General features: G+C 42.6%; 1 protein-coding gene across 1 annotated transcript in view; it reads right to left on the minus strand.

Annotated features, from left to right (window-relative positions):
• LOC115767793 (integrin alpha-PS1) overlaps positions 1-25,241 on the minus strand; it is a 68,882-nt gene continuing 43,641 nt past the window's right edge. Inside the window, exons 2-9 of the mRNA XM_030712124.1 lie at positions 12,828-12,955; positions 11,962-11,985; positions 7,626-7,723; positions 7,413-7,546; positions 3,744-5,125; positions 2,779-2,921; positions 1,652-2,713; positions 1-828 (exon numbers count right to left, since the gene is read on the minus strand). Of these exons, the coding sequence (XP_030567984.1) occupies positions 586-828; positions 1,652-2,713; positions 2,779-2,921; positions 3,744-5,125; positions 7,413-7,546; positions 7,626-7,723; positions 11,962-11,985; positions 12,828-12,955 (3,214 nt within the window). The 3' untranslated portion in view covers positions 1-585. The remainder of the gene's footprint in view (positions 829-1,651; positions 2,714-2,778; positions 2,922-3,743; positions 5,126-7,412; positions 7,547-7,625; positions 7,724-11,961; positions 11,986-12,827; positions 12,956-25,241) is intronic.

Below are 25,241 nucleotides of genomic sequence, written 5' to 3' on the forward strand. Positions count from 1 at the left end.
TTAGATTCCGATTCGGATTTGGATTCAGATTCCGATTCCGATTTGAATTTCGATTTGGACTCCGATTTGGACTACGGCGTGGATTCGGATTTGGATTCCGATTCGGATTTGGACTCGGATTTGGATTCGGATTTGGTTCGGATTTGCCAGCTGGCGACGCGACTTAAGTAAACAAAATGGCACATTGAAAGTCCCACAACCAGAATCTGTTTAGTGCGGGAGATGCTCCGCGCCCCCTGCTGCTCCTGCTGCTCCTGCTCACATGTGACCCCACCAGGCGGCGCTGGCCTGGTAGTAGCCGTCGCTGCCCCAACTCAGGACGCTCAGCGGCGGCGGCGGCGGCGTCAGGGATAACACATCGAACTCATCCTCAGGCCCATTGTTGTTGTTGTTGTTGTTGTTGTTGTTGTTGCGCCAGCTGCAGCCGCATGGCGGAGTCAGCTGTTGTTGTTGTTGTTGTTGCTTGTAGTGGGGCTGGCTGTGCAGGAGGAGCAGCTGCCTGAGCCGTAGCCTGAGCCGGAGCCTGTTGCGCTTCCTGGCGGGTGCAATGCGTCGCACCAGATCCCAGCCGACGGTGCCCTCTTGTTAGAAAACATTATGGCTGCTCTTGGCGCCTAGGAAGGGCTTCTCCTCGTTCATCTTCTCCAGATTGCCGCTCAGCGTTGGATCTGTCGGTCGTTGGCGCTTAAAGAATCCGCACTTCCACATCGCGTACGTGAACGCGCCCAGCAGCAGCAGGCCGCCCAGCACGGCCAATATGTAGATCCACAGCGGCGTGTGCGTCTCCCTCTGCTGGTCCAACAGTTCCGGATAGGCGCGTGTCTCCACCTGTCGGTTGGGGAAAATATAAAATTAGACTTTATATCCGATTTCTTTAACTCTTTAGCTATATCTGATTCTCTTTGTCATCATTCATATATCTATCAATATCTAGTTCGATTCCGACTTACAGGCTTTGGGGTTGAACTAACAAGCGAGAAGTCGCCGGTTCTAATTCAGCTTTAAATTTTATAAGTTGCTTGTTTAACTTAATATTCGTTCACAAATGGCAAGCAAGGGTTCAAGGCAAAACTTATAATATTATTCATTTGCTTCGGTCGAGCAACGCCGGTTAATTTCTCATAGTACATATATTTATGCCATTTTATATGCACTAATCTTTATCCGGCTAGATTTCGTATATTCTCTCTTTTCACTTTCTTAAGCTTTCAATTCACACGACGCCGATTTTCACCCAGCGAAGTGAATTCGTCGAAAGCCGTGAAACCGTTCGTTCGTTTTTTACATGCATATTCCACACTTGCGGGTGGAATTCGCCATAAAACAGACTTAAGCGTGAATTTCAATTTCAAAAATTCCTATTACTGGCGTTAAGTTTAAGCCTCTCGTTTGTTTGTCTTATGTTAATTGTCATTTGTGCCGAGTTCGAACCAGCGCGATGGCTCAAAAACTAGTTTACTGCCCTTTTTCTCTCTCTATAAATATGTAAGCTCGGCTTTAAGATATGCCTGCAGCCTAGTCTTAGCTTAAAGCTTGGCTTAACAATTATTTGTCATTTCTGCCGAGTTCGAACCAGCACGATGGCTCAAAAACTAGTTAACTAGCCCGTTTTCTCTCCATAAATATGCAAGAAATCGAAATTCGTACGTACCAAGACATTGTCATTGTTCTCGAGCTGCTCGACACCAAAGTTTTGGGGTATTTTGACATGGGCGGTGGATATGATGCGGACAAGATCCACTCGAGGATATTGGGCGACCAGCGTCGAGTTCCAGAGGCGCGCCTTGAGTGTCACCTGCGCCTCGGTCTTGGCCGGCATCGCGTAGAACTCACAGTGTATTTTGATGCAGTGCGCCGTCAGCTTGTCACAGTTGAGCTCCACAATTTGCTGCTTCTTGCCCTTGACGCCGGCCTCGCGTCCGTCCATGAAGCGCTCCGGCCGGACAATGCGCTCGAGCGTGTTGCGCGGCAAGCGATTCGCCCGGCCGTAATCCTGGCCAGACTTGTGCTGGCTCCAGTGCTGCGCCTGACCCTGGGTCTGGCTTAGATTGAGAGATTTGGTTGGCGTGGGTGACGCCTGACGGTGCAGGGGCCACTTGGTCATGGAGGCGGGCGCGTTCAGGTAGGCGGCGCTGCGCAGGCTGGCGGGCATCTTGGAGGCGAGCTTCAGCGGATTGATGTACTCGGGCGCCACCGTGCACTCGCCCTGGCCGGTCTCGATGGTCGGCTTGTCCTCCAAATATTGCAGATACTGATCCTTGGCGCCCTGCTCCAGCCCCTCGCCCTGGCCCTGGCCGCTCTCCAGCATCAGCGGCAAGGAGATCACCAGCTGCACCTTGGGCGCCGCCGATGGACCCTCGTTGAAGATCGAATAGGTGTGCATTAGCGGCGAGCCGACATCGTCCAGCTCCATGGGCGAATCCTGCAGCTTGGCCGCGCCGCTGTAGAAGCTCTGCTCCGGATTCACCCAGCCGCGTACCGTCAGCTCCGCCCGACGCACCATCAGCACGGTCAGCCGGCGCTCGGGCGGCTGCTGGCCCACCAGCTGCGAGGTGGTGTTCGCAAAGATGTGGAACACCATTTGCGACTCCTCCAGCTCCAGGCTGTTCGGATCGAAACGGATTGTCACATGCGTTGTGGTGCCACGCAGCATCGGATTGCCCAGGCTGCAGGCCACCAGCGTCGTGTTGAAGCTGTTGCATGTCGCGTTCGTCTGCCGTATCAGATTGCGAATGTGATTAGTCTGAGATTTGATGAATCCTCCAGCTGTACACTTACCGGCTTTTTGGTCGCTATGTAAGAGACGCTCTTCTGGTGCACGATGAACAGCTGTGCCTCGTACGCCGAGTCCGCCAGATTGCTCACGTTCACCATGACCTCCAGTTCCGTTTTGTTGCCCTGGATCAGTGAGTATTGACCGTCTGAAAAGAAGAAATTCAATAAAAAACGTGTTTTTTTTTGGAACTAGATCGCGGAACTGAACTAGTTCCGTGATGGAACGGAACTAGTTCCACAACGTAACTAATTTAGTTTCATTAAATCAAAAAGCTCTAGTTACATATCAAAGCAAACAAACAGTGAACTAGTATAAGGAACGATATTCACAAACTAGTTCAAAGTAGTTCATGAAGCTGAGCTTTAAAAAGAACAAATCTGTTTGAGTAAAGTCAAACAGTTTTAATTTCAAATCAGCTTCTCAGCTTCTCAGTAGCGATGCGCTTTGTGTAAGTAATTGGAAGGTGTATACTTGCACGTGGAACTAGTTCCAGGAACTAGAGTGGCTCATTTTGGAAAAACGTACAGGAATTGGTTTGATATTTACAGAGCAGTTGTGCTCTGTCAGCTGCTGCAAACTTCGATTCTTTTGTAATTGAACTAGTTCATGGAACTAACAACTATGGTGACTCATTTTGGGCACATATTGAGCAATTGTTTGTATTCTTTTGTAATGGAATTAGTTCATGCAACGTGCTAGTTCCGGTTAGTTCCATGAATTAAAGTGACTCATTTTGGAAAAGAGTTCAGGAATCGTTTCGATATTTACAAAGTAGCTGTGCAACTGGGGCTCATTTGAAATGAAACTAGTTCAGGGAACTTATCAGATCCAGGAACCAAAAGTGACTCACATTTTGAACAGATTAATGAATTGTATTCTTTTCGTATTTAAAGCGCAGTTATGCTTAATGCTGCAATCGAATGGTTCCGGAACTGGTTCCGGGAAATTAGTTTGAAGTAGAACTTACCCTCGGCCGTGAGATTGGGCTCAGCATGCAGTCGCAGATCGCTCTCGCAGAGATCATCATCGCCGCAATCCTTCTGGAAGGTGCCCTCGAACTCGATGTAGGCCTGCGTCTGGTCCAGAATGGGATTGAGCCGTTCGAGCGGCGAGTCGGCCAGCTGTTGCTCCTGCAGCTTGTAGTCCAGGCGAAAGCGAATGGGCGTCTGGATGTCGCGCGTATTCGCCTTGATGTACCCGGTGACCATTTGGCACTCGACCCGGCCATCTGTGCGGACGCGAACCTGTCGACTGATCACGTTGCTGCGCTTGTTCTCCCGATCGAAGAAGGCGCGCGAGAACTTCTTGTGATGCTCGAAGGTCTCCGCCTCGGCGGTGAAGATCAGATTGAGCTCCTTGTTTAGCTGCTCGTGCGGATCGATGCTGCTGCACGCCTCGAACGTGAAGCAGGTCAGATTCGTTGAGACATCCATGCGGCAGCCGGCGCGATTCGGATCTATGTTGCGTGTCTCGTTGCTGCGATATGTCGTCTGGATGTTGATAATGGGTCGGGCCAGCAGAACAACAACGGCAGGCTGAGCGCCCACGACCATGTCCACATACGAGTTGCCATCGAGATCCGTGTTGCCCGCTATGGAGATGCCAAAGGTGCGTATGGGCTGGGGCAGATTGCGTCCCAGCTCCGAGGCCTGAATGCGCTGCGAGGGCTTCTCGTTGAGGCCCTGCTTGGAGCCGAGATAAACGTAGACGACGCCGTCGCCCTCGTAGGGCGCACCCACAGCCAGATCCTCGCAGCTGTCCTTGTTCAGATCCCCAATGTTGGCCAGCGCCAGCCCGAAGCGACTCTCCAGGGCCCCGGTCAGACGCAGCGTCGCCTGCTTGGGCAGCATATCCTTGGCGTTCTGATAGACATAGACGGCGCCGCCATCACTCTTGGCAAAGTAGAAGGGCGCGGCGACAATCAGATCCGGTTTCTGATCGCCATTGATGTCCGCCGTGGTCAGCTCATAGCCAAAGCTCGAGGCGAACTGCTCCCCGTCGATGATCAGCCGCACGGGTATCGGACTCGTATTGGCCTTGTCAAAGATCACAACCTGGCCGTGGCCATTCGAACGGGGCGCACCCGCCGCATAGGACATTCGCTCACCGAAGTACCTTCCGCCCGTTACGGCCATGCCCAGATAACTGTACTTATCCACCGGTGAGCTGGCGTCCGAGTGATCGCTGTAGTACATGTTCTTGTCCCGCTCCAGATACTCGCCCCCAATCTCGGTCACGAAAATGGCGCCGCGCCACGTGAACGGGCCCGGCGTGCCCAGCACCATGGTATTGTCATCCAGCAGGGCGCCCGAGGTGCCCACCTGACAGAAGCCATAATCCTCGTGTTGCCTGCGTGTGTGTGTGTGTGTGTGTGGATTGCACGACATTAATAAATGGCCAACAAACTGACAGTCGGACGGAGACCGACTGTTAAATACCCTGTGTTTGTTATGTTCAAACGAGCTACAGTATGTCGGAAAGTGCTCTCGTGACCCTCAAACTGTAACGCCTTGGAAGTCAGTGACTTTCTAACTGTGACTTTGGGAATTACTTTCCGAATCTCAGACTGTAAACCGCTCAAAAGCTAGTGACTTTCAAACTGTAACTCTGGGAGCTATCTACTTGAACACGCTGACTCTCAGACTGTAACCAATAACATTCAAACTGTAACTTAAGATGGAGACTCCAAATCAATAGCCAGTGACTTACCAACTGTGAAAATACTATGTGCTTGACGAAATCAACTTCTGTCTTTTGAGCTGGTGGCTCTAAAACTGTAAGCAAAGGAGCTTCACCCTGTGACTTTGGGAAAATCTTTCTGATTATGTGCCTGGTGACTGTAAGACTGTGAACCTACGAGCGCAGTGACTTTCAAACGGCGTCTCAAGAAAATAAGCTGCTAGAGATAGCGACTCCTAAACTGTAACCAATGACTTTCAATCTGTGAATTTGGAAAATTTGAAAATAACTATAACAAAAGATTTGTACACTGTGAACTTTCAATCATCGGACTATTGACTTGAAGACTGACCCACACCAGCGCAGTGCCTTTCAAACTGCTATCTGCTGATTCGACTGGTGACTTTAAGACTGTAAACAGTGAATGACAAACTGTGACGTTAGGTGAATTCTTTCTGCTTTCTGATTGGGCAGCTGATTCTCAAATTGTAAGCCCCGACAATAGTGACTTTCAAACTGTGATGTTTGGAAATTTGACGCCTAACGCTCAATCTTTGGAGCGAGTCCTGTGAAGTTCATCTACCGCTAGCTCTAAGACATTGGAATATATTCTGACCAAACCTTGCCCAAAAACTAAACTACACTCTCTGGCATCTGGTATGTAGAGTATAAATGAGTCCAGGGTCAGGCACGCTATGCCAGCGCAATGAAAAATTGCATGTCCAAGTCCGGGTGCACGTCATCTAGCTTGCCTCACATATTATGCCATATCACATCATAAAACAATCTATTCTATGTTTTTTTTTTTTGGGCGCGGCTGCCTCTGCCCCTGCCCCAGCCCCTACTCGCCCCCCTTCCCAACATGTGCTGACATTTAAATAAATTGAAATTTCGCCCTTATGACATGGGTTCCTGCAACGACGACGTCATCGCTGTCACACCTGACCAGCACGTCCCTCGCCCGCCTCGCCCGCCTTCTTCCTGTCCCTGCTCTCCCTGCTTTCCTGCTTCGCCCTAACCTCACAAACACACACGCTGCATGCTAATTGGCTTTAACTGAAGCTAGACACGCGCTGAGTTGCCTTTCTTCCTTTCAGTTTTTGAAATATCTTTATACGCACTTCACCTTGACACTTTTTTTGTTTTGTTTTTGGCTGGGCCATGAATCAAACCTGACCATGACAAATTTACCATATCGAATTGATTCATTCAGGAAATTTTTGTTTCTGCTTTTAATATGCTCGACTGCGTTTCGTTTCACACAATATTTTATATATTCGGGTGCCGAGTTTCCAAATAGATGAATCTTGTATTTCCCAATTTCTTATGGATTTCCTATATTTTTGACTCATTTTAGCTTCGTTTGGAAGGACTTTGGGGAATTTAATCGCAATCCTTCAAACTCAATGTTTCCAACTTTAGACTAAGGATTTCAAGTTCCCCATGGATTGAAGAAGGATTCAGGCCATCCATTTGATTGGAATTTTTATGCTCTATAGAGTCCCATCTTCATCTGGGCATAGAGTTCTATCTAGAGTTATATTTCTCGCTAATGAAACAAGACTTTGAGCAAGAGAACTATCTTGAAAGTTTTAATATATTTTCGATATTCCCTAAGATCCTTAACCGGAAAACCTAGGTCCTCATGGAAGTAAGAACTACCAGCTCCAAATGTCATCGGTTTACAGCTTCGACTTTCGCTTCCTACTCAAATCCTAAGTTTCTGAATATCTAAATTGGGTCACAATTGGAACCAGCATATTCTACTCCCGATTTAGCTCTGAGATTCCCAAAAATCTCTATCCCAAATCAATCCCGTATTCTACTTTCAAGTTCACAGTTCACCAAGTTTATGGTTCCCCCAAGGAAGCGGAACATCGAATTTACAAAATCTAGATAGTTTTGAGCTCTCAATCCTGGCTTGTCCCGCTTTATTTTCAGTGCTTCCTTCACCTACCTTTGCACGGAGCGTCCTTTGCATGGCTCGTAGACCTCGTCGAACTGTAGATCGTTGGTCAGGACATAGCACAGACCTTGTCCATAGCGATTCTCGCGCACAATCGTCACATAGCGATGGGCACAGACCAGCACCTGAGGAGAGGGGGGGAGGGGGGTAGGTAATCAAATCCAGAATCAGTTGGAGAGATTAAATCGCCATTTTGATGCTTACCTTGCCGCCTAGACCTTGGGAGCGTACAGTTACGCCCATCCATTGTCCCTCCTTGATTTCGTCGCTAGATGGCGGTATCAGTTCGTCGACATCGTAGGCTGTAGGTGGCGCCAGTGAGCAGATAGAAGTGCAAAAAGTAGTTTTTTTGTTCTTGTTAGCAAAGTGTGTGACGAAGTTGTATGTGTGTGCGTGTGTTTGTATGTGTATGTGTATATGTGTGTGTGTGTGTTTGTGTATGTGCGTGTGGGTGTGTGTGTGTATCTGTGTGTATGTGTCGCATCAGTTACAACAACAATAACAACAACATCAATAACAACATAAGTGATAGAATATGCATTAAAAACAATATGTAATTATGTATTCATATGTACAGTTGGTTTTTTAATTTTTAATTTTACAAAATATTCGAAAAGATAAATGCTAATCTAAACTCAAATTTACGGTATTTACTGCGAGCGAGCAACGTTAACATCTATGCTGCTAAGCTATTAACAGCTGTTAAATAACATGAGCAAAAACGCTGAGCGGACGAGAGAGAGAGACAGAGAGAGAGAGAGAGAGGACAGAAAGCACGCAACAAGGGAAAAACAACTGCAGGCAGATCTTGCGCACATGTGCAGTGGGGTCCGACGCATTCAGTCAAGGGGGGAGGGGGGGGGGAGCTTGCTCTACTTATAGATGTCTGCAGAAACGAGTCGCGCTGTTCAGCACATGTGCAACAGAAGAAAAGAAGCAGCAGCAGCAACAACAACAACAACAACAACGAAATCAAAAGCAACAAGTGTAAACAAAATATTCGACTAAACGAAGCATGAAGCAAAAGTGACATGCTCGACTAAGAAATACCACGCAATTGAGTGCGCGCGAGAGAGAGAGAGAGAGAGAGAGAGAGAGAGTACGAGCGAGTAAATGAGTAAAGAACTAGCACATATGTATTATTTTTCAACTAAAACTAAACATGCAACAAAATAAATTTAGTATTTTTAAATAGCTTGGCAGCCCTACCCAGCATGTATGAATTGTAACCCTTTGACTTTTTTAAGCACAGACATGTCCTGCATTAGGTCATGCAAACATCCCTGTCATAATCAGTATATGCACATATCCCAGCCAAACATTGGCTTGTAAAGTTTACTGGATGAAACATTGCATCTTTTGTCACTATTTTTGAAAGCCAACTTGGATCATAAGCTTAAGCAGCTCAAATATATACAAATTCAAGGGATTAAAGGAAGTTATATTCTCAAAAGAGTTGCATGTCAGGGCATTAAAATAGAAAGATAGATTGTTTGAATGCAGCAGCAGCGACTTTGTCGGCATTGAAGGTGCGACTGGGGTGTTGCTGTTTGCGCCTGCTTAGGCGGCTTTGCACCAATACACTCACACTCATGCGCAATAGAAGATGTGCTGAGAGGCAAAGCGAAAGGGAGAGGGAGAGCGAGAGAGTGAGAGTGGGCGAGCGTTAATAAGTGTGTGTGAAACGTAACGAAATTGATTTAAAATGCATTTTAAAGCATCAAAGTGTTGAAATATGATAAATGACTTTAACAGTGTGCCCGCAGCGCAAAGAGAGAGGCGAAAAGAGAGCGGCAAAGAGAGCTGATTGCTGTTTTGAGCGGAGAGCTGAGTTTATCATTTATGATTTTTGAATTGCTGCTGCGCCTTTTACTGCTTGTTTTTTTTAATTTTTATTTCGGGCGTGGGCTGTTCTGGCGGCAGCAGCTTTGACGGGTTTGACGCGTTTTAAAACGCGCAGAGTGAAAGTCGCATTAAAAATTTACCGCATCTGCGGCCCACGCGACTCAAGCGCAGCTGCAGTTGAGTGCGTGCGCGCGTGTGTATGTGTGTGTTTGGCTTCTTATTGGCATAGGCCCAGGCCCAGTGAACTTTGCACTGCGCGGCGCGTTTTTGGCATTGACAGTGGGCTGGGGTTTGGGGGCGTGGTGCGTGTTTGTGCCTGTCGCGTCTATCGCTATGTGTGGTATTTGGCTCAAAAATGTCGAGACGCATGTTGCACAAGAATTTCTTTATGCCACACAAATTTGCGTTTTGCCGCAGTTTATTTTTATGCCGCTGCAATTGTTGTTGTTCCCGTTCTGCTGCTGCTGCTGCTGCTACTGCTGCTTCTTCTTCTTCTTTGCATTTTGTAAAATTTGTCACGTTCTCGGGCGCCGTGGCAGTGGCAGACTCTCTGCCACAGTCAGCAGCACGCTCTGATTGTCGCGCGTTACCAATAGCAAAGGCCAGAAATAACAACAGCAGCAACAACAACAACAACAAGAACAACTGCAAAACGGGCACAGCCAAAGCTGACGTCGACGTCGACGTCGACGCCGCCGCCGCCGCTTTGCAAACATTTGGAATGCGAACGGCACATTAACATTGTCAGCGTTGGAGGTTGCGGTGGAGGAGAAGGAGGGGGGGGGGGGGGGGGGGGGGGGGGGTACATATGCACAGCTGTTGCTGCAAATGACTTTACAGCTCAATATTTAAATAATTTGGAGCCGAGTAAATATAATTAAAGCTAAATGAGATGCCAATTGGCAGCAAATTGTCCCCCTTCAAAAGAAAAAAAAAAAATGAACGGCACGGCGAAGTTTGAATACCCTTTCCGAATAATTTATCATATGGAAGTTATGCGAAGTAGGCAAATATGTAAGAAAAGCTTGTAAATACGCTAAGATATCTAAGAATAGAATTGGTTTGAGGCATAAAATGTTCAAAAATTCTCTGGAAAAATAACGTAACGGGATTTTGGTATAATTTATTTTGTTTTTGACCAATTTTTCACCCTACAAAAGCATCTATAACAGTTTTAAATGTACAAAAGTCTCATGCAAAAACAATGTTAAACAGGCCTAGTCGAGTGTGCGCGACTAACAAATACCCTGTGAAAACTACAAAATGTACGATAATCTACGCCACAAATTTGCGAAAATCTCTGAGTTCGAATAGATTGCATGTTACTCAAATCTTGATTTTATATTCTTAAACGAAATTCCAACTAAATTCTAAAATAAAATCTGGTTTCTGTGAAGACCTGTCCCTCCTATACATATGTATACTATTAATACCTGTCATCAGCGGGATTAAATACTTTAAAAACATTTTCAATTTCAAAGACTATTTATTTTTTCTAAAATTGTCAATAGTTTGAACACAGTTCTCTTTTCTATATACATATTTATGTTTTGCCAAATCAAAGGCCGAATTTCTTATTTCTAATTTCAGCTTTAAGATAAATGCCTAAAAATGTGAAATTAATAAGACCCCAGGGAACGGCGATAAGAAGAAAGGCAAGACCCAGCATTATTTTTGTGTAAATTTCGTGGAATTGCAAATGCCACGATGTTGATGATTTTCGGGCTAAGCAACCGCATGCATGCCCAACACTGGGTTGCATTCGCAGTGAATGCCATTAAGTTGGCTGCGCTAGAGCATCGTTAAGTTGGCCGCGGCCAATTGCCATGTCAGAAATGGCACCGAAGATTCAGCTATAGTTTATTGTACAAGTCAATGGCAAACGACAAGTTAGCACGGCGCGAATGCAAAACTGGCCCTAAAGCCAAACACGAATTCCGAAGCGTCTCTTAACCCACAGGCCCGGCTCGGCCCGGTCGTGCTCGACAAGTTCTCACAGCGCTAAGCGATGATTTATATGGCGAACTAGTTAATTACAATGATTGCTCAGTCAAAATGTGTCAACTAGATTGCTGCTAATGGGCATTCGAGTAATAAATAAGTAGTTAATTATCGATACAATATTATATATGCATATATATATATATATAGAGAGAGAGATATATAGATAAATGTATATTATAATTAGCATGTAAATTGATGCCAGAAATAGAAGATATGTACATATATATATATACAGGCTTAACTGTGTGTGTGTGTGTATGTGTGTGTGTGTGGGTTAGTGTGTGCGGCCCGAATTCAGCTGCATTTAGCGGCGCATGCAACAAATACAAAATGGCGGCACACAAAGTGCCGTTAACTTTAGCTGGCATGGCATGCGTGCGTGACTGTACATGTGAGTGCTAGCCGTTTATCGATAGACAGTTTATCGTTCGATTATGTACAGGCTGTGAGTGTTGTGTGTGCGTAAATTAGGCAAATCTCTTGCGTTATCGATAGCAAATATTTCGTTTATCGTTGCAATTCGTTGGTTAGAATAATGTGAGAGAAATCAAAGCGCAAATGCAAATCATAAATTAAGTTTTGAACAAACAAATGAATTGATCAAATTGTGTATTAGTTTTTGTTTTTTATTTTCTGTTTTTTTTTCTTTTGTGGGCAAAACAACAACAAATAAAGCACCCATACCACTTACTAGGTTCATAAGCTCCGCCAGATGCTAAATGATAAATTCGTTTGGTTTTTTTTTTGAAATGTCGAAAATAGTTGGTCAATAATTTTTTTTTTGGAAGAGTTAAATGAGTTTTCCATATGCGCACCGAATATATATAAATATATTTGTTTTTTAATTTTTTGGATGGGGGATTTACGCAAAGAAGAGAACGAAAACAAAAATAAAGAAAAAAAAGAAAATTAAATAAAGGAAATAATATATATATATATATATGTTTTGTGTTGGAATAAATATTCATTAAGAAACTAGTTCTATGCAATAAAAAGAATAAATGTTACTGTGGATACGCTGGCCATATCTTGCCATAGCTAAGTATCTATATTAACTATAGTAATTAACTAACGTTTTAGTCACAGTTCTTTATACAGCTGCACGCGATTTTATGTACAGACAGAAACGAACCTAGCCAAATCATAATCATATTAACAATAGCTATACAATATATTAGATAATATGCTCAAATAGATAGGGTCTAAGACTCAGCCAGTTCTGGTCACATGTGTTAGTCACTGCGTTTAAAAGTTAATCAAAGCTTGACTAGACTTAAGTATGACAAGTTTTAGTGTTAGTTTCGCTTCAATTGTCGAGCTCTTTCTTTTGAAATAACCTTCACCTCGTTTGGGCAGCAGCATTCGCATTTTATGAACTAACATTAATTCGATTCTCCATGGAAGATAACAAAAAAAAAAAAAGAAAGTAGAACTTAAGCCTTGACAGCGTTTAGAGTACTTTTTCGATAGACTCAATCAAATTGGGCTTAATTATATACGTAGTGCTTATTATTTAAGAAAAATATCAGTTGTATTTCTGCCTCTTCGTTTACTTACATCTTCGTCCGTCCGTGATGACCTGTTCGCAGTCGTCGAAGTCCGTCGAGATGGGGCACCTGTACAGGGCGCCCGATGCATTCGTGTTCGGCTGTCGATTCCGGTCCAAGGGCGCGCCCACCAGCAGGCTGTAGGAGCGAGAAGAGCAAGAGAAGCAGGAAATTAAAGACGTTGCTTTTTTTCGCACCAAACTGAAGATCACAACAAAAAAAACAAGTAAGAGGTTCTATATTCTATTTTAGAAGCTATATGTCAAGTTTGGTGACTCCGCGCGGAGTTATGTCGTTTTGGAACGTCATATCTCCCGCGGAGTTATTTCGTTTTGGAACGTCATATCTCCAATGGAGTTATGTCGTTTTGGGGAACATCATATCTCTGCGCGGAGTTATGTCGTTTTGGAACGTCATATCTCCCGCGGAGTTATGTCGTTTTGGAACGACATATCTCCAAGCGGAGCTATTACCCGAGAGCTATTACCCGGGGTAAGTTCGAATATCAAAACTTTTTTGAATATTTTTTTGAAAATCTCGGGTAAATATACCTTGATTTTTAAATATTATACCTTTTTGAATTCGTACGGATCCCTACTATCATATGGCATAATCAATATCAATATCAATATCATAATCAATTTTTTTTGTTGATTTTTTCAGACTATCTCGGCCAAGTAATCTCAGAGTCGAAGCATTCGCCAACCCATACAAGAGACCTCGCTGAGAGGTGTGTAATACGAAGGCACAAGAAAAGATCCTTTAGAGACCTTCTCCAACCACGACACAGGAGCAGCTCCAGAGCCCACCGACTACCTACCTTACTCAAAGAAGACGGCTTTGACGTTTGTCCACGACAAACCCTGAGGAGCCAACCAGGATTGGCGACGTTCGTTTTGAAAACGTCATATCTCCAATGGAGTTATGTCGTTTTGGAACGTCATATCTCCGCGCGGAGCTATTACCCGAGAGCTATTACCCGGGGTAAGTTCGAATATCAAAACTTTTTTGAATATTTTTTTGAAAATCTCGAGTAAATATAATTTGATTTTTAAATATTATACCTTTTTTAATTCGTACGGATCCCTACTATCATATGGCATAATCAATATCAACATCATAATCATAATCAATCTTTTTTGTTGATTTTTTTAGACTATCTCGGCCAAGTAATCTCAGAGTCGAAGCATTCGCCAACCCATACAAGAGACCTCGCTGAGAGGTGTGTAGTCAGAAGGCTCAAGAAAAGATCAGGAGCAGCCCAGAGCCCACCGACTACCTACGTGACGGTGCAGCCTTACTCAAAGAAGACGGCTTTGACGTTTGTCCACGACAAAGCCTGAGGAGCCAACCAGGATTGGCGAGATACCACCTTAGTTAACGGTTTTGTAATAAAAATGTATGTATATGATATGTGATATATATGTATATATATATATGATATTCTTTGATTCAATATAATAAACATATATAAGTAAAAACAAACTTTTTTGACTATTTATTTTTTGAACTCTCGGGTAAATATATCCTTTTTGAATTGGTACGAATCCCTACTATCATACGGCATTCAAACAAATTAAAAATTGATGGGTTGAAATGAGTTGTTGATCAAAAAACGTTTCGTTTGTAAAATCAAGCTTTTTTGATCATTTTTTTAGACTATCTCGGCCAAATAATCTCAGATTTTGGAATTTTATACTATTTTTGAATCAGTACTATCGATTGGCATCAGAAAAATAAAAATCTAAATTTTGAGCCAAATCGACCAAAAAGCAAGGGGTTACATCACGTTTTTTTTCCAAAATCGGGGTGGGTTCGAATATCTCAACTTGTTTGACGTTTTTTTTTTAAATCTCGGGTAAATATAAACTCATTTTAAAATGTTATACCCTTTTGAATGCGTACGGATCCCTACTATCATATGGCATTCATTAAATGGAACGTTTTGGAACGTCATATCTCCCGCGGAGTTATTTTTTTTGGAACGTCATATCTCCAGCGGAGTTATGTCGTTTTGGAACGTCATATCTCCAGCGGGGAGTTATGTCGTTTTGGAACGTCATATCTCCAGCGGGGAGTTATGTCGTTTTGGAACGTCATATCTCCAGCGGGGAGTTATGTCGTTTTGGAACGTCATATCTCCAGCGGGGAGTTATGTCGTTTTGGAACGTCATATCTCCAGCGGGGAGTTATGTCGTTTTGGAACGTCATATCTCCAGCGGGGAGTTATGTCGTTTTGGAACGTCATATCTCCAGCGGGGAGTTATGTCGTTTTGGAACGTCATATCTCCAGCGGGGAGTTATGTCGTTTTGGAACGTCATATCTCCAGCGGGGAGTTATGTCGTTTTGGAACGTCATATCTCCAGCGGGGAGTTATGTCGTTTTGGAACGTCATATCTCCAAGCGGAGCTATTACCCGAGAGCTATTACCAGGGGTAAGTTCGAATATCAAAACTTTTTTGAATATTTTTTTGAAAATCTCGGGTAAATATAATTTGATTTTTAAATATTATACCTTTTTGAATTCGTACGGATCCCTACTATCATATGGCATTCATTAAAAAAAAAGTTATTGGCCAAAAACGTTTAGCTTGCAAAGTCCACCTTTTTTGGAGTATCTCAAGTGAGATTCATTAAATTATGCTAAACGAAGTACTGTCCCAATCGAGCTCTCTCCACTGGATTTATTCAAGCCATATAAATAGGTAGCTTTATCTAAATCAATATACTTACTTTGCATACCCAAGCTATTTGCATGAACATAATATTAAACAAGTAAGAGGTTCTAGTCGGGAGCTCCCTTTTCTTCTTCCAACATCAAATGCATAATATATATTCTATTATAGAAGCTATATGTCAAGTTTGGTGACTCTAGCTCTTATTATTTGCCAAAATTGACCAAAAAACAGGATATCGATATCGATTTTTATCGATTGCTTGGAAACGAAGTAAGTTATCGATTATCGGAAACAAACTCGATCTGCGCGGGAGCTAGGAGCATCTACATATAAAATTTTACGACGGACGGACAGACAGACGGACGGACATGGCTAGATCGACTCGGCTATTAATGCTGATCAAGAATATATATACTTTATGGGGTCGGAGATGCTTCCTTCTGCCTGTTACATACATTTGCATTTTGCACAAATACAATATACCCTGTTTGCCCATTTTTAATGGGTTCAGGGTATAAAAAGAAGAAACTTTGGCAACTGCGAGGCTAGCAAAATCCCACGGGTGCGCGATCAGCCGATCACACCGTCGATATATATCGATATCGATCAAATAACGGTGCAGTCGGTTTTTGCGGTCGCCGGCTCGAATTGCCAATTGCCAATTGCGATGTGCTCAGGTGTCCGCTGCGATTGAGCTTCAATTGTACAAACGCAGTCATGAGCTGCCCAGGGGCATCAGCAGGGGGAGGGGAGGGGGGGGGGGGGCTACCAATAAAATCGATTTCGTGGGTGGAACCAGTTCAATGCACCTTTACTTGGATTATTGCACGCAGAAGGGGCTTGCCAAAATGTAATTACTTAGGAACACTTGAAGCGCAGTCTCGACAGTCGAGCAGAGGCGGCGGGGGCGGAGACAGGGGCGTGGGCGGCGAGAGGGGCGGTGCGGCGCGGTGGGGCACAGCAATGAGAGGGTATTTGGGCGCGTCAACACGAAAAGATGTTGCTAATGAGGCAGGCAGACAGGCAGGCTTTAAGACCCAAACTAAGCATGATCTAGCCGTGAGTACTCGCCTGAGAGATACCCTGTAAAAGACAAATGCTGCGCTGCCTCTTCTCTCAGCCTCACTCGCTTGGCAATGTGTTTCTGCAGATCTACAGTGCTTATTGGCGAGAATTTTTGATATTTTCAGGCGATCAAGTGCGTACATAACCTAAAAGTCAATGCTGGAAAATTTAAAAATAAGTTTTCCATTTCCAAAAAGTGAAGCCTATATAAAGCCTATATAAAGCCTATATATCAAACTGTTTGACTGTAGCTAATGTAGTCCGCGAGATTTGTATTGTTTTGCCTGCAAATCGATAGTTATCGATATTTAGGAAATGAGGAAAAACTATCTAAAAACTAAATTTGTTATGCGCGTGAAATAGGAAATATCTCCGAATATCATAGTTTCCGGGATCCAAGATTCAGCTCGTCTCAACTTCTTGTCTTGTTTTTTTCAAGAATTATTGTACAAAGACGCTTACAAAATCAATATACCCTATTTGACTGGTACAGACTGTGCAGAAAATCGCTGCCTCACCCACGTAGCACAGTGTAAACATGCAACTTCATTATCCTCGAGCGGCAACAGCGGCAATTGCGGCTTTATGGACACCATTAAAAGCGGCACCTACACGTTGCCACATGGCCATGTTGCTGCCTCTTTAAGTGCCCCAAGCCCAGCAACAACAACAACAGCTGCAGCCGCAGCCAAGCCAAAGTTGAGGGCAGGTCCAAGTCATTTGCTGTTTGTCGCCTAACAATTGACACTTGGCCCGCACATTAACCAACACTGGCCGCGCTCTCTAGCCCTCTCGCCAGTTTTTACGATGCGTCTTAAAGTGTTTTCTTTAATTTCTAGTTTTTTTTTATTGCATATTTCTATTTCTATTTAGTTGAGTTGCATGCTGGCAACAGCTTTCGTTTGCGAACTAGTTCTTTGCTTAATGAAGTGTTGAACAAGGCCTTAAAAATAAATTGCAATTCAGTTGCTTGGTACTATAGCGCAACGCACTCATTTGAACTTGTGTACAATGGAACAAAAAAAAGAAAAAAGTAATAAAATCTGACAACTCCTTTAAAATATAAAAAAAAATCATATTGAAAGTGAGTTGTCTTTTCCTAAATTGAAACAGGGCAGGAAATATCGTCGCCTAATGCGCTTTGAATGGCTCATAAATGTTAAGAACTAGTTCTTTGAGCTGCAAATTTATGAACTACTCGCCGGAGCTATCAATGCGATGTTAATGGCTTTTGAATATCTTAATGCACACCCACTGAACCATCAAAGTAAGCCAAGAACTGGTTGCCAGCAACAGGCAACAGGCAACTAGCTAGACCTGATTCCGACACTTAAACACTGGACACGAGCTGCCCCGCGTGCCCCTTGCCGCTGTTCAACACTATGCAACACTGTGCAACACTGCAGCAGCAGGTCGCATTCGCATTCACATTTTATAGCCTACTCGTGTCACGTTTGTGTAAATCGCCTCGCCTTCTGTTCTCTCCCCTCCCCCCTCCCTTCCGCCTTGCCCATTTAGGCCTTGTTATTGGGCCAGTTCGTCGTTGGGTCTCTTGAGGTCGCGGCCAGTTGCCTGCTCATTTAGCATGTTTAGCTTCATGTCAACTTGCGAGATTTGGTAATGAAATGTTGAAAAATAAAGTTGAAAGAATATAAGAAAAAAAACATGTAGTGCTCGACTGTCAAATGCCCTGTGCCCATTCTGCTGTGTATACTCTTTAGGCACAAAGAAATATGTTTAATATATGCCTAATATATTTAGATATTTTGCCGGGTATTTGTATGCAATATGTGCATACCTACATGTGCTCACATACCAAATTTGCCGAGTCTAGCTCGTATAGTCTCTGAGTTCCACGAGGTAAAGCGAAAAGCGGATTGATCTAGCTTGAGTTTAGACTAAATATATATTCTATACTTTATCTAATTGTGATACTTAGATTTCCGCTAAAATGGGAACTAGTTCAAATTTATGATATGGTTCCAGAGCTGATGATAAAATGTGAACGATAGATTAAAATGGAAAAAAAGGTCAGCTCCATAAAATAAGAATTATATATTCTAACAATTCTTTCGGGCTAACTGAAGTAAAGTCAGATCTTGTATCGAGCAGAACAATTAAAGATAGAGCATATCTGAAGGAATGTGGATAAAGATGACTTTGTATGCTCGATTGTCAATGATTCGTTTCTTGATTCGAGCCAGTGCCTCGGCTTGGGGGTTGCTTCGTGAGCCTGGTTCTTTTGAACTGTTTAGTCAGCCGGAACTAGTTCACAATTGTATGCAGCAAACTAACTCATAGCTGGGCAGATTAAATGCAAGTCCTCTTATTCAGGTTCATTTTATGGAACTCATATATGAACTAGTTCGTTTGGCACATGAACTCGGATAGGTTACGGCATGCTTGCTTCTATTTGTTATAGACATCATTTACACACAAATATATCTGTCTTATTTAATTTATTTCTAATGTACACCGTCTCTAGGGTATACCGAAAAAAAACAAACCTGCTTTGACATTAACAAACAGGGGAAGCAAACAGACAGACAGAAGAAGAAGAAGCACGAGATGACGACGACAAATCTGCGTCTTGTTCTGTTGGTAGAACATAAATCTGGGCACGGGAGCGCCGCTGGGCCATAAATCTTGGCCAGCTCCACCTCCTTCTGCCCCTCATCTGCTTGGTTCTCCTCCTCCGCCAGCTGCCCCTCGTCTGCTTCCTGCTCAAACTCGTCCATAAAAGCGTATTTAATGATCTCTGCGAGCCGCTTGGAATTTGGAAATTCGGGATTCCGGCAAGTTGTGTTTGATATTGAAGTAAATTGTGGTTTGGTCTGGAAAATGGCAGACGCTGGGCTGATTTAATGCCACTTGCCACTTAGCTTATCAATTAGCGCATGGCTTTCAAAGGGGGAGGGGGGCTGAATGGAAGAAGGGGGGGCGGTTGGTGGGATGGGATTGGATCACCCCAACTCAATCAATTATCGTGGGCTGCACTTCGCTCCAGTTGCAGCTTCTAAAAGCAATTAAAGCTCGCCTGAGTCGCTGGCAAGTGAATGAATGCACTCACTCACACTCACACTCACACACTCGAGCACTCGAAACACTCATAGAATGCATTTAATTAAATTTAAGCATTAATTGCCGCATAAACGCGGCGCGCGTGTCATTTCAATTGCCACAAACAAAAAAAAACAGAACCAGTTCCAGAACCAGTGCCAAAGTCGATTCAGTTACCCCGCCCCAGCCCGACGCATCCGAAACCCTTTCAAGTGGCTTACGGTCAGGGCAATCAAGTGAAAATCCCCCTCTCGACATGATCTAACCCAGTCCACAGTCTACAGCACTCGCCCAAGTCTTAGTTCCCGGCAGGGTAACCCGCAGCTGAAGAGTTCGTGGAAATTTGATTGCTTTAATTATGAATTATATTTCAAATTAAATATTCAATTGTATGCAATGCAAAAAGGGGACAAATTCAAGAAACTACTTCCTAGTTGACAGCACATTAAACTCATTCGGAGAGTGAAGTCTCAAAAACCAGGCAGGAGCAAGAGTCAGCGGAACTAGTTCCAAGGAATTCGAACATTATTCTAGTTCGGCTGGGCTAGCCAAAAAAAACTACACAACAGAAACGTTGTCGCTTGTAACTAGTTTAAATTTAAGCGAATTGAACTAGTTCACAGCTGCAAAAGTTGAATTCTAGCTTGAAATTTTCAACTTCAGCTAAGTTCCCTCTTATCGACTCCTCTGTATCATATATAGAATTATATACATATATATGCCTGGAAGATTTTGTTTATCTTTTATCATCTTTCCTTTTAATAACTTTAACTTCACGCATAGTACAGCATGATCAGAGCTACTGCTGAAAATTTCATCAAGATCGCTTAAGAAACACAAAAGTTAACAATTCTATAAATAGAATTGCAATTGTGTTTCTGTTGCTGCTAATTTATTTCAGTTTCTTTTCAACGAGATTCAATTCCTGGTATGGCTGTGAGGTCCGATGCGTTGGCAAAGTAGTTCGCTCGCGGGTTGCGAGTTCGACACCGGCAGAGGCAACTAAGTTTTTTAATATGTAATTTTTTGTTTTTTTAATTAATTAAATTATATTATTAACTATTAAATGGTGAAAATGTGCCCAGCTAAGGCAATTGTTGTTATGGGTAATACGTTCTGGGCATTCGCCTCTCTCTTGATTTCTTTGGACTTTCAACTTTCAAGAAGTTTGTCTTATTTTAAGTGCCCTTCCCCGGCCTTTCCCTGCCTTCTTCTTCTTTTTTATTTCTCGCTTTTATTTGACTCTTTCATTATTTTTTTTCGTTTTTGTTTTGGGAGTCTGGAGTTTGGCTGGGTTGTTTGTGCGGCTTATTAGTAATCATTATCACAAGTGTTTTCCAAGTGCTTGCAGCCAGCTGCCCCCTCCCTTCTACCCTCTCTTCCCCTCTTCGCCTTCGTCTGTTCCTGCCACGAGTGTGAGTCGAGTCAAGTGTTGCAGCATCTCTTGCACACACACACACACACCAAGTCTGTCGAATTCCGAATGCTCTTTATAATATTTATTATCATTTGTCTGCTGCACCCTGCCCCGCCCTCCCTGTCCCCCTCTGCCCACTGTGTCACAGCTGCCTCCCGCAACTTGCCACAACAAGAATTTCATTTAATTTTCGAGTCTTTGGGTTTCTTTGTTTGCTTATTGTTGCCCCTCCCCCCTCTCTGTGGACAACCCCTGCTAATCCCTTGGTGCCCCTGCTCGGGTTTATATAAATATTTATGCTTGAATTGGAGACAACAAGAATGCTGACATTGCCTCCACTGCCACAGGCTGCCTGCCCCTGCCCCTGTTTCCTCCTCTCTTCTTCTTGTTCATTGGGGTTCTTTGGGTCGTATTGCTGCTTCACTGTTCTGGCCATTTGGTCCATCATAGTTTGGTTTATGTAATGGCATTTCCGTCACAACCAACTGGCGAAATACATAACAACAACAGCAACAAATTGTTCATTGATAAACTAGAATCGAATGACGTAGTGTATTTATTATTATTATAATTATTATTGTCATATTTTTTGTTTATCAGGTCACAGAGTCAGGTGCCCAGCTATCATCGTGACTCAGCTGGCATCGGGCACGAGTTGCTAGACATGGCTGCATTTGCCATTATTTTGTATTTCATCTAAATGAACATATCGTATATCTTTATTAGAATTCCCTTTATCTTGTTAAAAACTAGCTAGAAATTGTTAAACAAAGAGAATCGAAATCAATTCAAAAGGAATATCTATCGATTTTTATCGATATGCTGAAAGTGACATGCGATACAGATAACAAGAGTATGCCCGAATATATATAATATAATGTAGAATATAGCCAAAAAAACAAAATATAAAAAGAAAAGAATCTTAATTGTAAACATCAAAATAAATATATATATATATATATATATAATATTAATCGATTTTAGACGATATTTTGCAAATGGCAGAAGTTATCGAAGCGAACTTTTATGGGAGATTATTTTGCATCATGTTAAAATTCCAAGTCAAAATAAGGCCAGAATGTTAAAAGAATATGAGTATATTCCAAATATAAACTTCAACAAATATAAGATATAGATAAGATATATATCGAATTTTATCGATATGCTGCAAATAGCAGAAGGTATAAAGTGATATTAGCAGAAAATGCGAAGTCTCTTCTTTTATGGGTTAGGTAAATATATTATATATACATTATATAGTATATATTATTAATTTGTTCAAAAAATGAATATATTCCAATTATCAACATCAAGGTATTAAAACGTACATAAATAAATTCCAATTACAAACATTTAGGGAAAAGATACTACAGTCACGTCCATAAAATAGATGGGATTTGCAGAGTTAAACGCAGCACACCTCGACACACACACACGCACACTTATAAAAATTACATTTGAAAAGTGAATGCGAGTAGTTAGCCAGAATTGTAAATCCTGTAGCTCGCACTCGATGTAATTATGGCCACGGGCCAATAAGACTTGGTCACGTTCGGGCTGCGCATTGACTGATTTGTGAAGGAGTCGAGTATTCGCTGACAATGGATCAAACAGCAGGCAAATTTCATGGCGATTCCATTGAACTCACGGAACTCCTGTGATTTTTCTGAGCAAACAAGAGGCAGCCAGCAGGCAGGCAAACGCTGCCGCCGTTGCCGCCTGCGGCCACTTCCTGCTGGCTGAATTCGTCCTGCAGCCGGCTGATGAAGTTATCTAGTTGCCTACCTGGCAGCTGCTTGTTACCTGTCAGATCGAACGCGACGATAGGCCGTGTGCGGTGTCGTTTACCTGCCGCAGCTGCCTCGCCATCTCCCGTAGGTCCTGCCTCAGCAGCAGCAGGAGGTGCAGCAATAGGCAAATTGGAAAACAATTCTGGATTACTCGTATCGCTAACTAGAAGAAAACAAGTAAGAGGCTCAAGTCGAGAGCTCCCGACTAGGGCATACCCTCAACCCTCTTCTTCCAACATCAAATGCATATATATATTCTATTTTGGAAGCTATATGCCAAGTTTGGTGACTCCGCGAGGAGTTATGTCGTTTTGGAACATCATATCTCCGCGAGGAGTTATGTCGTTTTGGAACGTCATATCTCCAGCGGAGTTATCTCGTTTTAGAACGTCATATCTCCAAGCGGAGCTATTACCCGAGAGCTATTACCCGGGGTAAGTTCGAATATCAAAACTTTTTTGAATATATTTTTGAAAATCTCGGGTAAATATAATTTGGTTTTTAAATATTATACCTTTTTGAATTCGTACGGATCCCTACTATCATATGGCATAATCAATATCAATATCAATATCATAATCAATCTTTTTTGTTGATTTTTTCAGACTATCTCGGCCAAGTAATCTCAGATCGAAGCATTCGCCAACCCATACAAGAGACCTCGCTGAGAGGTGTGTAGTCAGAAGGCTCAAGAAAAGATCAGGAGCAGCCCCAGAGCCCACCGACTACCTACGTGACGGTACAGCCTTACTCAAAGAAGACGGCTTTGACGTTTGTCCACGATAAAGCCTGAGGAGCCAACCAGGATTGGCGAGATACCACTAAGTTAACGGTTTTGTAATAAAAATGTATGTATATGATATATGATATATATGTATATAAATATATGATATTCTTTGATTCAATATAATAAACATATATAAGTAAAAACAAACTTTTTTGACTATTTTTTTTTGAACCCTCGGGTAAATATATCCTTTTTGAATTCGTACGAATCCCTACTATCATACGGCATTCAAACAAATTAAAAATTGATGGGTTGAAATGAGTTGTTGACCAAAAAAACGTTTCGCTTGTAAAATCAACCTTTTTGATCATTTTTCTAGACTATCTCGGCCAAATAATCTCAGATTTTGGAATTTTATACTATTTTTGAATCGTAAGGATCAGTACTATCGATTGGCATCAGAAAAATAAAAATCTTAATTTTGAGCCAAATCGACCAAAAAGCAAGGGGTTACATCACGTTTTTTTCCAAAATCGGGGTAGGTTCGAATATCTCAACTTGGTTGACGTTTTTTTTTGAAAATCTCGGGTAAATATAATCTCATTTTAAAATTTTATACCTTTTTGAATGCGTACGGATCCCTACTATCATATGGCATTCTTTAAATGGAACGTTTTGGAACGTCATATCTCCCGTGGAGTTATGTCGTTTTGGAACGTCATATCTCCCGCGGAGTTATGTCGTTTTGGAACGTCATATCTCCCGCGGAGTTATGTCGTTTTGGAACGTCATATCTCCCGCGGAGTTATGTCGTTTTGGAACGTCATATCTCCAAGCGGAGCTATTACCCGGGGTAAGTTCGAATATCAAAACTTTTTTGAATATTTTTTTGAAAATCTCGGGTAAATATAATTTGATTTTTAAATATTATACCTTTTTGAATTCGTATGGATCCCTACTATCATATGGCATTCATTAAAAAAAAAGTTATTGGCCAAAAACGTTTAGCTTGCAAAGTCCACCTTTTTTGGAGTATCTCAAGTGAGATTCATTAAATTATGCTAAACGAAGTACTGTCCCAATCGAGCTCTCTCCACTGGATTTATTCAAGCCATATAAATAGGTAGCTTTATCTAAATCAATATACTTACTTTGCATACCCCAGCCATTTGCATGAACATAATATTAAACAAGTAAGAGGTTCTAGTCGGGAGCTCCCCTTTCTTCTTCCAACATCAAATGCATAATATATATTCTATTTTAGAAGCTATATGTCAAGTTTGGTGACTCTAGCTCTTATTATTTGCCAAAATTGCCCAAAAAACAGGATATCGATATCGATTTTTATCGATTGCTTGGAAACGAAGTAAGTTATCGATTATCGGAAACAAACAAGATCTGCGCGGGAACTAGGAGCATCTACATCTAAAAGGCTCTAGCTCTTATAGGCTCTGAGATCCTTGCGTTCATACATACGGACAGACGGACGGACGGCTATTGATGCTGATCAAGAATATATATACTTTATGGGATCGGAGATGCTTCCCTCTGCCTGTTACATACATTTGGATTTTGCACAAATCCAATATACCCTGTTTACCCATTTTTAATGGATTCAGGGTATAATTATAAATATCTCCTGCTAACAGGCTTTAAAGAGTGTATTTCGATTGTGCAATTTTTCGA

Source organism: Drosophila novamexicana, unplaced genomic scaffold (assembly GCF_003285875.2).
Source record: "Drosophila novamexicana strain 15010-1031.04,08,12 unplaced genomic scaffold, DnovRS2.1 tig00001453-arrow-arrow-pilon, whole genome shotgun sequence".
NCBI lineage: Eukaryota > Metazoa > Arthropoda > Insecta > Diptera > Drosophilidae > Drosophila > Drosophila novamexicana.